The 13,469-nt window shown below is 44.0% G+C and overlaps 1 protein-coding gene across 5 annotated transcripts in view; it reads left to right on the top strand.

The window, feature by feature from the left end:
* Nucleotides 1-13,469, top strand: part of taok3a (TAO kinase 3a) — a 193,133-nt gene that overhangs the window by 75,992 nt on the left and 103,672 nt on the right. For all 5 annotated transcript variants that reach the window (XM_038791257.1, XM_038791239.1, XM_038791219.1 and 2 more), the window contains 2 exons: nucleotides 1,817-1,913; nucleotides 6,517-6,630. In XM_038791257.1, the coding sequence (XP_038647185.1) occupies nucleotides 1,817-1,913; nucleotides 6,517-6,630 (211 nt within the window). The remainder of the gene's footprint in view (nucleotides 1-1,816; nucleotides 1,914-6,516; nucleotides 6,631-13,469) is intronic.

The following is a 13,469-nucleotide window of genomic DNA, read 5'->3' as shown; positions in this document are numbered from 1 at the left end:
TTTCTGGCAAAATGTTTTGGATCTGCTTTCAGTTCCATGATATATGCTGTACCTGACCAAAAAGTTCTTGATGCTTACATTCATTATCTGAAGTCTTTTCTATTTCATGGCAGTTGCTTCACCATGAGTTATCATAAAATTTACAGTGCAGAAGGAGGCCATTCGGCCCATCAAGTCTGCCCTGGCGCTTGGAAAGAGCACCCTACCCAAGGTCAGCACCTCCACCCTATCCCCATAACCCAGTAACCCCACCCAACACTAAGGGCAATTTATCATGGCCAATTAAACTAACCTGCACATCTTTGGACTGTGGGAGGAAACCGGAGCACCCGGAGGAAACCCACGCACACACGGGGAGGATGTGCAGACTCCGCACAGACAGTGACCCAGCGGGGAATCAAACCTGGGACCCTGGCGCTGTGAAGCAATTGTGCTATCCACAATGCTACCGTGCTGCCACGGTTCACTGGAAGAAAAACATTTAAGATAAATTTAAATTAGTTTATTAAATTCGGTAACAAAGGGTCAATGGCTGCCCTTGCAATTTGAAAGTTGTTTGAAGTGGCGTTCCACAGGGCTCTGTGTTGGGACCCTTACAGTTTGTGTAATATATTAAAGATTTGGATGTGAAAGTGGGGAGCATGTTTGGGAAATTTGTAGACGGCACAAAGATTGGCCAAGTGTGGACAGTTTAGAGGATAACTATAATCTCCAAAACTATATACATAGATTGGTGGAGTGGGTGATAAAGTAGGAGATGGAATTTAACATGCATGTGTGAGGTCATGCACTGAGGAAGGTCAAACAGTTATCGGAAGTACACACTAAATGGGAATATACTAAAGGAGGGTAGATGAAGTGAGAGATCTGGCGCACAAGTACACGGGTACCTAAAGGCAGCAGTTCAAGTAGACAAGGTTGTTAAGAAAGCATTTGGAATGCTCTCGTTCATTGGCAGAGGTATAGAATATAAAAGTAAGGATATAATGTTGGAATTGTATTTTTTTTTAAAAAACTAGTGAGGCCACAACTGGAATATAGTGCAGTTCTGGTCGCCACATTACAGAAAGGGTGTTATTCCTCTGGAGAGAAAGCAGAGGGGGTTTACAAGAATGTTGCCAGGGCTAGAAAAGTGTAGCTACAAGGAGAGATTGGATAAATTGGGATTATTTTCCTTGCAACAAAGAAGGCTGAGGGGTGACTTAATTGAGGTGTACAAAATTATGAGGGGAAGAGATAGGATGGATAGGATAAAATTGTTTCCCTTGGTGGAGAATTCTAAAACCAGGGGACATAGATACAAGATAAGTGGCAGAAGGTGCAGAGGGAACATGGGGAAGAACCTTTTTGCACAGAGGGAGTGGGAGTCTGGAATTTACTGCCTGAGTTGGTGGTGGAGGCAGAGCCCCTAAACTCTTTTTGAAAAGTATCTCGATCTTCACTTTTAAATGCTCTGAGCTGCATGGGTGCTGGAAGGTGGGATTAGAAAGGGCACCTGGGCTGTCCTGAGGCTGGCATGGACAATATGGGCCGAATCACCACCTTCTGTGCTGTAACTTTTCAATGATTCTATGAAATTTAAAAGTTATTCTTGACACATGTCTATGTTGCAATTCCTTCCCTGTATAGAAACAAATTTACGACAAGTTTGTTTCAGTTGCTTAGTGTTGCAATATTTTATTGTCCATTTAATACTACTTTTTAATATTAGAATTTTGTGACAGGTTTTATTTCCAGAATTTTGACACAAGCAAGGAAAGTGTGGTGCATATGTCTAGAAATTCTGATTTTTCCAAACTTTATTTCCTCTTCATAGTTCACAAGAAACCACTTCAGGAAGTGGAAATTGCTGCCATTACCCATGGTGCCTTGCAGGGGCTGGCCTACCTGCATTCTCATAATTTGATTCACAGGTGAGATTATACAACTATAAACTAAATTACTTTTGTTTGATTGCCTTTTTAAAAGAGAGCTCTGAAATTCCTTGTCTATTATGGTACATGAGAAAACTGATCTGTCAAAACTTGAGCTGTTACTGTTACATTAATTACTACATCATGGCAATGCCTTAAGTTTTGAATGACTCCAGCACCTTTGGTATTTATCTGTAGTTTATTCCAAACGTTTGTCACAGTGAAGCTTTCTCTGAAATTTCTTGTTTACTTCACTAATTTACATTCATATCTTTGAACCCTATTTGCTTGGTTTATTTTGAAGTAATTTATATTTGCAGTATAATTTTATGTACCAGCCATTTAAATTAGGTGCCCTTTAACTTGTTGTCACTTAGATCTGAAAGCACAGGCTTCTTGATCTTTACTTGTAGGTCAATCCCATTGCATTTATCAAGTTGCTTCCTGTCTTCTAATGCACAAACGTATTTCTTGTGATATGACCAAAACTGTGGAGAGCACTCTTAGACGAAACTAGATTTAAACTTGATTGGCAAAAGTGATAAGATAGTGCTGTGATTTATCATTCCAGAAAGATAGTGCTGTGATTTATCATTCCAGAAATTCACACCAATTTTCAAGAATAAATGAATTTCAGGAAATAACGGAAATACCTCTTTCTGACTGGTTATTGCAATTCTGTCTCTTATTGACTTGTAAATAAGATTTCAGTCAAATTTGCCAGATAAATCAAACTTGGCCTAGAGGCAAAGATTTTGGTTAGATTTCCTACTGCTATTGAGACCTACTGACCAGTTTGATCCCCGAGATCAATTAGCTGATCTCCGGAATGAATATGAAAACGACAAATAGCTTCTTTTCTGATGATTATCTAGTGACCTTGGAAAGTGTATACATGTATGTTGCTAACTTAAAGTTTGGCTTGAGTTCATGCCCCAGAATGATCAGCTGGAACTCACTATTTATAGGGAACAATTAATTGCCAAGCTTTGGTTTGAATTCAAGCCAAGCAAGTTGACTCTAGTCAAGGCATTGCCATGCGGAATGAACCCAACCTTTTGTTAGTTGAAAAAGGTGCAATGCATGAGCATGTTATTTTTGTTTGCAAAGGACAGGATCCCATGTGTGAATACATACCACATTTTATCAGTATGGGCTTGGAGCACAAAATCAATGAGATTTGTCGCAGACGTAGAACTATCTTAAAATGTTATGCTTCAGAACTGAATCTACAAACTGGGAAAAGTACAATTGCATCTTGAATGATCTTAAGTTCTATTTACTTAACAATTGGCTTTTTATGGAGCTTCGCCTTACCACTGGCGTAGTATTTATTGAATGCATAAGATGCCTTTCATATAAAACAACCCGTCAATTAATGTCACTGTGATTTTCATTGGAACACTGGGTGTAATGTGACAAAGAGATTTCAGAGAAAGATCCACTGGGATAAAAGGAACTTCCAACATAGGAGGCAGAACGTCCAATCTCCTGAGTGGCTTTACAAATCATTCTACTTCTTAAAAATAGACAAACTCAACTTGAAGGGTTACTGAACTATTGTCTTAATCATTGTTTCCTCAACAGCAGTTAAAACCTCTTGCCTCAGTGGAAATGCCCAGGTTGTGGCCTGAGAGTTGGCATGTGATTTCCAGGACCATGCAGTTTGACTCTTTAACTTGGTTGTCTATATGCTTATATGTTTTTATTTGCCAGTTTGCTTATTAATGGGACAGCTAGTTTGGAAACAATAACAAAAAATTCTATAGCATCTTTTAACGTATTAAAACATTCTGCTAAACAGCCTTATTAGACAAAACTTGTCGCAAGTCACTAAAGCGGGCATTAGAACGGGGAACAAGTAGGTTTTAAGGCAGTGTTTTTCAAACTTTTTTTCTGGGGACCCATTTTTATCAACCAGCCGACTGTCGCGACCCACGGCACCCAAACTTCGTGACCCACCATTTTCGCTTACTTTTAATGCGACAGGTAAACCTGCTTGGCCCTCAAGATATCACTTGTTTGTCATTCAATGTTACATTTCTGTATGGGTTGTTCATCACCAGCACTGCTCCGTCCTGTTGTAGACAATTCTGAACAGCTCATATCACCACTGCTTTGTCCTGCTGTCGATTCTCCTGAACCACTCATTCCAGCAGATTTAGTTCTGAGATCTTGGCCTGGTTGTGTCTCTGGCCTTCTCGCTGTATACAAAACAAACCATTTTAAATGTTTCAGTCCTGTTGCTCGTTTGCTACTGATAAAATGGAGTAATCTTAATCGCGCCCAGAGCCTGTGACGTCCTTGTTCGAGGCGTGTGATCTGCTCTCTGCCTCGTTTCAGGCAGGAAGACTGATTGAATTTTAGAAAAAAAAAATCTTTCCCTGAGTCGTGGCGCTGATATCAGGAGGAGGCGGTACTTCGCGCAGGGCTCCGGGCATGTGAACTGATGTGCAGGTTTGCATGTGCAGCGCGCCCGCATTTTTAAAGACGTTTGCGCACGTCATTTTTTAAGCCGCTCCTTGCCGACATTTCTAAAAGCCGGCTGTTGCGGCCGTTGCATGTTAATTCCCACAATCGGGAACGCCGCAATGGATGGCTCTGCGACCCTCCTGACACCCACGCGGATCATGACCCCGACTTTGAAAATTCCTTGTTTTAAGGAATACCTTAAAGGAAGGAAGATTTGTTAGCACAAGCTATCTAAAATATGTGGACATTAGTGATGAAGTTAATTAATAGGGGGATCAGGGGTTATGGGGAGCAGCCAGGAGAAACGTATCAGTCATGATTGAATGGCAGAACAGACTCGATGGGTCGAATGGCCTAATTCTGCTTGTACGTCTTCTAGCCTAAGTTGCATTCCATGTAGATTATGAAGGAAAAAAATGATATTTGTTATGTTCCAGTTTTTTTCCACACCGTTTATAAGATGTGGATTCACCCTCCTTCCACATGACAGAACAACCCAAATTTTGCTGGCCCCGTACCCTTCTGTGCCTTCCAACTCTTTTTTGGGAAATCTTTGTCTCATCCTGGCATTTGGCTCAAATTTATCACCTTTGGTTTTTTGTAAATAATGAAGATAAAAATGAGAATTTAAGTTAAAGGAATTAGATGTCCAATGTGCTGGTAAAAATCCCATAGTACAATATACATTTGATTTATTCAGCCACTCTACATGAGGGGTTTCAATAATTCCCTGTTGCATATTTTCCAACAGCTTTGACAATGGTGCATGAAATCTGGTGGTATAATTGCAAAATGGGTTTAGTCAAATTCTGGATTCTTCTCACCACCACTTTGTATTATCAAAATCAGAAATTCCTTCAGGAAAATAATTAAAACCTTTTCCAGCATTTCTATTTCTGCTGCCATTGTTGAAACAGGGCAAGGCATGACATTGTTCATCTCCAGTATAATTTTTAAAAATAAATTTACAGTCTCCACCCTGTACTTTCAATTTCACTGTAATCAATTCAGATGCTATTTATTTTACTTTTCTCTCCTCCGTTTTATTCCCTGAGTTTGTTGAAGGTACTCATTCATGGCGAAAGTGTGGTACTTTGGGTAATAGTTCTGGTACCTTGCCCCAGCACCATTAATAATGTGTTATGTGGACAATGAGTATGAGCAAACTGTTCCATTATAAATGTTTTGCAGTTGGACCCAACCAGTTGATATTTTCATCAAGAATTAACAAAGAGCATGAGTGTTTTTTTTTAATCCACTTAACCGTTTCCTATCTAGTCTAGTGATCATTGCAGCTGAGATATTAGCAATCATAAATAGGAACCCTGAGAACTGTAAACTAAAGATTTAAATTATACAGTAGAAAATTTGTTTTATTTGGGTGAGTTTGAGAGAGAAATTGGAGGTTGAAGCTCTTGTTTAATGCCCGGCTTCCTCAAGAGGGTGATAATTTTGAATAGGCAGCCCAATCTGTTTAAAACTTGTAATCTTCCTAGTCGTTTCCTCCCATTTCAATTAAAATGATCTGGCTGTTGTCATTTATATAACCTTTGTAGTTTTATATAATTGTTTTAAAAAATTAGCTGACAGAATGCTTGTCAAATTCATGAAATCCAACCCGAATTTCAAAAGTTCTGGTTTGGGATTCTAGTTTTTTGAGACCTTTAAGCATTTTACTGTACTATGAGTATAGATTGTGAGAACCTGCATTTATATACTTTTCACATCAAAAGAATGGCTCAAAAGTGTTTTTTTGCCATTGAAGTAATTTTGAAGTTTAGTCACATGCAAACAATTTCATCATTCAATCTGCAGATAGTAGGATCCGTCAAACATAAGATAAATTACCAAATAGTCTGATTCAGTGGTGTTAGTTTTGACCAAGATCATGCGACAATGCCCCTTTGCTTTTCTGCAGGTAGTGCCATGGGATGTTTGGGAAGAAGATGAATTTTTGGTTTATCACATTTTAGCACTGAACTAAAACATCAGCCTGGATTATATTCTTCAGTCTCTGGAATGTGGCTTAAACCTGGACCTGAGATTGTCGAACTCGAGCCAAGGCTGACAAAACCGAGCTTTTTGAATGACCAGATATGTGGGAATGTTAATGTTTTTTGTTTTTTTGCAGAGACATAAAGGCAGGAAACATTTTACTAACTGAACCAGGACAAGTCAAACTGGCTGATTTTGGATCTGCCTCTATAGTATCCCCTGCTAATTCATTTGTAGGGACGCCCTACTGGTAAGTGAAATGTAAATAACGTTTAAGTAGGGAGTTGCTTCTTTGAAGAGACATATCAGCAATGATTTAGATTTTTGGCCCAGCCACTGTACTGCGTGCTTGTATTTTAACTCTGGCAAAACATTGACATTTAACATTATAGGCGTGATTAGAAATTGGACATGCCAGCTATCCTAATAGCTTGACAATCAAGGAACATCCCAGGTTGAATCACAGGTCTATATCAGTTGGGATGATCTAGAGTTAAGTAATAGGGTGGAATGGTAAAATTGAAAAGAGCAATTCAGACTTCTGGGGTGGCCATGGAGTGAGAACATAAGAACTAGGAGCAGGAGTAGGCCATCTGGCCCCTCGAGCCTGCTCCACCATTCAATGAGATAATGGCTGATCTTTTGTGGACTCAACTCCACTTTCCGGCCCGAACACCATAACCCTTAATCCCTTTATTCTTCAAAAAACTATCTATATTTACCTTAAAAACATTTAATGAAGGAGCCTCAACTGCTTCACTGGGCAAGGAATTCCATAGATTCATATGGAGGTAGAGGGGTCGCTTATTTGATAGCTACGGCTTGTGGTGGACTTTTGGGACCCTTTCCCCGATTTATGGGGGATTTGACCGGTACAAGTGGAGACTGGTGAGGCCGACAAGAGGAATCCCCCACCAGTTTATGGAGTCATGGACCCAAAGTGGTCTGCAAAGAATAGATTGTTGGGCAAAGAAGAGAGTGGAGCCTGCAGCACAGGAAAACATGACGGAGGTTTAGGAGCTGAGATTGCCGGCCCAGTGATCAACGGAGCAGCTGGTGAAATTCCTCCAGGAGAGTTTTGCCAAGCAAAGACAGGAGTACCTGGACCCGATTAAGACGGGGATTGATCGGGTGGGGCAGAGGTTGAAAGCCCAGAGACTGGCGATCCAGAAGGTGGAGTAGAAGGTGCTGATCACGAGGACCAGCAAACCGCGATGGCAATGGAGATGGACCTGATGAGGGACCATCAGAAAAGGCTGCAGGAGAAGGTGGAGGATTTGGGGAACAGGTCAGGCAGCCAGAATTCAAGGATCGTTGGCCTCCCAGAGGGCATCGAGGGATCGGATGTAGGGACATACGTGGCACGTATGTTTGAGAAGCTGCTTGGCGAAGGTGAGTTTGCTCGACCCCTGGAACTGGACAGGGCACATAGAGCGCTTGCGAGAAAGCTGCGGATGAATGAGCCGCCGAGGGCGATGGTGGTGCGAATGTACTGGTTCCTGAATAAGGGACAGGTCTTGAGGTGGGCCAGGCACACGAGGAGCTGCAATGGGAAGACTGAGAGCTGCACATTTATGAGGACTTGCGTGTGGGACTGGCCAAAAGAAAAGCGAGCTTTATCAAGATTAAATCGGCCCACTTCAAGAAGGGCGTGCGGTTCGGCATGCTGTACCCAGCTCGTTTGTGGGTCACTTACAAGGGTCAAGAACATTATTTTGGATCGCCGGATGAGGCGATGAACTTTGTCAAGGACAAGAGACTGGCAGGTGATTGAGGACACTAAACTTGGGGGCGAGTAATTCTGTGCCTGTGCTGTTAAATTGTTTTTGTTTGAGCTGTGTATGGAGTGTCTTTGTATCAATTTTTGGGGCAGTTGCTCAGTTTTGTGGGTTAACTCTGTTCTTGTGGGGGGATGGTGGGTGGTATTTTCTTCTTTGTGTTGGGGATTGTGATATTTTGTTGGAGGGGTGAGGGAGAACATTAGGGGTAGGATGCTTAGCGCTATGGGCTACCTTGGCTACCAGGCTAGCCGGGGGGCTAGCTCACAGAAGCGCAGGGGGGAGTGGGGGGGCGAGCGAGCAGGTGACTAATTTGATATGGGGGATTGGGAATGTTGTTTTTGTAGTGAGGGGGGGAATTGTTCTGCTGACAGGGGAGGGACTAGCGTTGGGAGACAAATTGGAGGTCGAGGACAGTGGGTGCCCGAGGGCGGGCCTGAGGAGGCGTAGGCGCCCGGTGCGATTTGGAGGCTGACCTAAGAAGGGTGATGGTTGATCAGGCGACCAGGCTGATCACATGGAACATGACGGCTGAATGGGCAGTCGAGTGAGGATTGAATGGTGCGGGGGGGGATATATCATGGTGAGCGGTAAGCTGGAGGTTGGATGGGGATGCCGGTGGTATTAGTGAATATTTACGCACCAAATTGGGACAACACGTTATGAGGTGGGTGTTAGGGAAGATCCAGGACCTGGACTCGCATAATCTGATCATCGGGAGGGAGACTTCAATACAATCATTGATCCTAGGTTGGGCTGGACGAGTTCAAGGAAAGGGAGGGTGCCAGCCGTGGCGAAAGAGCTAAAGGGGTTTATGGAACAGATTTGGGGGGGGTAGACATGTGGAGGTTTGGACGGTCAAGAGCGAAGGAGTTTTAGAACATAGAACGATACAGCGCAGTACAGGCCCTTCGGCCCTCGATGTTGCACCGACATGGAAAAAATCTAAAGGCCATCTAACCTACACTATGCCCTTATCATCTATATGCTTATCCAATAAATTTTTAAATGCCCTCAATGTTGGCGAGTTCACTACTGTTGCAGGTAGGGCATTCCACGGCCTCACCACTCTTTGCGTAAAAAACCCACCTCTGACCTCTGTCCTAATCTATTACCACTCAATTTAAGGCGTGTCCCCTCGTGCTAGCCACCTCCATCCGCGGGAGAAGGCTCTCGCTGTCCACCCTATCTAACCCTCTGATCATTTTGTATGCCTCTATTAAGTCACCTCTTAACCTTCTTCTCTCTAACGAAAACAACCTCATGTCCATCAGCCTTTCCTCATAAGATTTTCCCTCCATACCAGGCAACATTCTGGTAAATCTCCTCTGCACCCGTTCCAAAGCTTCCACGTCCTTCCTATAATGAGGCGACCAGAACTGTACGCAATACTCCAAATGCGGCCGCACTAGAGTTTTGTACAACTGCAACATGACCTCATGGCTCCGGAACTCATCCCTCTACCAATAAAGGCCACACACCATAGGCCTTCTTCACAACCCTATCAACCTGGGTGGCAACTTTCAGGGATCTATGTACATGGACACCGAGATCCCTCTGCTCATCCCACTCCAAGATTTTACCATTAGCCAAATATTCCCGAAAAAAAAAAAAAAAAAAAAAAAAAAAAAAAAAAAAAAAAAAAAAAAAAAAAAAACATCCTATTCTTTCCAAAGTGAATCACCTCACACTTCTCCACATTAAACTCCATTTGCCACCTCTCAGCCCAGCTCTGCAGCTTATCTATGTCCCTCTGTAACCTGCAACATCCTCTGCACTGTCTACAACTCCACCGACTTTAGTGTCGTCTGCAAATTTACTCACCCATCCTTCTGCGCCCTCCTCTAGGTCATTTATAAAATGACAAACAGCAACGGCCCCAGAACAGATCCTTGTGGTACGCCACTCGTAACTGAACTCCATTCTGAACATTTGCCATCAAACTACCACTCTCTGTCTTCTTTCAACTAGCCAATTTCTGATCCACATCTCTAAATCACCCTCATCCCCAGCCTCCGTATTTTCTGCAATAGCCGACCGTGGGAACCTTATCAAACGCTTACTGAAATCCATATACACCACATCAACTGCTCTACCCTCGTCTACCTGTTCAGTCACCTTCTCAAAGAACTCGATAAGGTTTGTGAGGCATGACCTACCCTTCACAAAACCGCTGACTGTCCCTAATCATATTATTCCTATCTAGATGATTATAAATCGTATCTTTTATATCCTCCAAGACTTTACCCACCACAGACGTTAGGCTCACCGCCTATAGTTACCGGGTTATCTCTACTCCCCTTCTTGAACAAAGGGCCACATTTGCTATCCTCCAGTCCTCTACACTATTCCTGTAGCCAATGATGACCTAAAAATCAAAGCCAAAGGCTCAGCAATCTCTTCCCTGGCTTCCCAGAGAATCCTAGGATAAATCCCATCAGGCCCCGGGGACTTATCTATTTTCACCTTGTCCAGAATTGCCAACACTTCTTCCCTACGCACCTCAATGCCATCTATTCTAATAGCCTGGGTCTCAGCATTCTCCTCCACAATATTATCTTTTTCTTGAGTGAATACTGACGAAAAGTATTCATTTAGTATCTCGCTTATCTCCTCAGCCTCCACACACAACTTCCCACCACTGTCCTTGACTGGCCCTACTCTTGCCCTAGTCATTCTTTTATTCCTGACATACCTATAGAAAGCTTTTGGGTTTTCCTTGATCCTACCTGCCAAAGACGTCTCATGTCCCCTCCTTGCTCGTCTCAGCTCTCCTTTAGATCCTTCCTCGCTTCCTTGTAACTATCAAGCGCCCCAACTGAAACTTCACGCCCCATCTTCACATAGCCTCCTTCTTCCTCTTAACAGAGATTCCACTTCTTTGGTAAACCACGGTTTCCCGCCCGACCCCTTCCTCCCTGCCTGACTGGTACGTACTTATCAAGAACATGCAATAGCTGTTCCTTGAACAAGCTCCACATATCCAGTGTGCCCAACCCTTGCAGTCTACTTCTCCAACCAACACATCCTAATCATGTCTAATGGCATCATAATTGCCCTTCCCCCAGCTATAACTCTTGCCCTGCGGGGTATACTTATCCCTTTCCATCACTAACGTAAAGGTCACCGAATTGTGGTCACTGTTTCCAAAGTGCTCACCTACCTCCAGATCTAACACCTGGCCTGGTTCATTACCCAAAACCAATCCAATGTGGCCTCGCCTCTTGTTGGCCTGTCAACATATTGTGTCAGGAAACCCTCCTGCACACATTGTACAAAGAACGACCCATCTAATGTACTCGAACTATATCTTTTCCAGTCATATTTGAAAGTTAAAGTCTCCCATAACAACTACCCTGTTACTTTCGCTCTTTTCCAGAATCATCTTCGCCATCCTTTCCTCTACATCCCTAGAACTATTAGGTGGCCTATAGAAAACTCCCAACAGGTGACCTCTCCTTTCCTGTTTCTAACCTCAGCCCTACTACCTCAGAAGAAGAGTCCCCATCTAGCATCCTTTCCGCCACCGTAATACTGTCCTTGACTAGCAGCGCCACACCTCCCCCTCTTTTGCCCCTTTCTGAGCTTACTAAAACACCTAAACCCCGGAACCTGCAACAACCATTCCTGTCCCTGCTCTATCCATGTCTCTGAAATGGCCACAACATCGAAGTCCCAGGTACCAACCCATGCTGCCAGTTCCCCTACCTTATTTTGTATACTCCTGGCATTGAAGTAGACACACTTCAAACCACCTACCTGAACACTGGCACCCTCCTGAGAAGTCAAATCTGTGCTCCTGACCTCTATACTCTCAATCTCCCGTACCCCAAAACTACAATCCAGGTTCCCATGCCCCCCCTGCTGAATTAGTTTAAACCCCCCCAAAGAGCACTAACAAATCTCCCCCCCAGGATATTGGTGCCCCTCAGGTTCAGATGTAGATCATCCTGTCTATAGAGGTCCCACCTTCCCCAGAAAGAGCCCCAGTTATCCAGAAATCTGAATCCCTCCCGCCTGCACCATCCCTGTAGCCACGTGTTTAATTGCTCTCTCTCCCTATTCCTCATCTCACTATCACGTGGCACGGGCAACAACCCAGAGATAACAACTCTGTTTGTTCTCGCTCTGACGTCCATCCTAGCTCCCAAGCCTGCCTGCCATCCTTGTCCCCTTTCCTACCTATGTGCCAATGTGGACTACGACTTGGGGCTGCTCCCCCTCCCCCTTAAGGACCCGGAAAACACGTCCGAGACACACGTACCCTTGCACCTGGGAGGCAACATACCAAACGTGAGTCTCTCTCCTCGCTCCCACAAAATCTCCTATCTATGCCCCTGACTATTGAGTCCCCAATTACTAATGTTCTACTCCTTTCCCCCCTTCCCTTCTGAGCAACAGGGACAGACTCCGTGCCAGAGGCCCGTACCCCATGGCTTACCCCTGGTAAGTCCCGCCCCCCCACAAGTATCCAAAACGGTATACTTGTTACTCGGAACGACCGCAGGGGGTCCTGCACTGACTGCTTCTTCCCAGTCCCATCTTACAGTTACCCATCTATCTCCAGTCTTTGGTGTAACTACTTCCCTGAAGCTCCTATCTATGACCCCCTCTGCCTCCCGATGATCCGAAGTTCATCCAGCTCAAGCTCCAGGTCCCTAACAACGGTTTTGAGGAGCTGGAGTTTGGATGCACTTCCCAGATGAAATTATAGGGACCTGACGGCAGTCCCTCACCTCAAACATTCTGCAGGAGGAGCATTGTACTTGCCTTCCCTGACATCACCTCTAGATTTAAAAAAAAAAACAAGAAAAAGAAAAAGAAAAGAAGAGCTTACCTGATATTACCTCAAACCCTGCTCCCGCTAAAAGGTAAGCAAATTAAAGGCACTCACTCACCTTCACGACAGCCCCTGCTCCCGCTTCCCAACCACCGTGGGGTGGGGGGGTTAGTTAGAGAGAGGGTAGTGTGGGAAACACTCACAAAGTGTTTCGGGTTTAACTGTCACTTGCCAACAGCCCCTCCACAAACCACCTTCAACTTAGGCTGACCGCACTGCACGTATGCAAATTTCCCAAGAACAGCTGATCAGTAGCTCTGCTCTGCTGGATGATTGCCTTCACTCAAACTCCTGGGTCTCCTTCGCAGGTTCACCTTCAACTTAGGCTGACCGCACTGCACGTATGCAAATTTCCCCAGAACAGCTGATCAGTAGCTCTGCTCTGCTGCCCTCTGCTGGATTCTGACTTTTTTTTCCCCCCATGTGCACTAAGTGTACCGGATTGATTTTTTTCAATTTGCTGATTGTTAT

The sequence above is a fragment of the Scyliorhinus canicula genome, chromosome 1, assembly GCF_902713615.1.
Source record: "Scyliorhinus canicula chromosome 1, sScyCan1.1, whole genome shotgun sequence".
Taxonomy (NCBI): Eukaryota; Metazoa; Chordata; class Chondrichthyes; order Carcharhiniformes; family Scyliorhinidae; genus Scyliorhinus; species Scyliorhinus canicula.
Note: the sequence above shows the minus strand (reverse complement) of the source record. Positions and strands in the feature narration are given on the sequence as shown.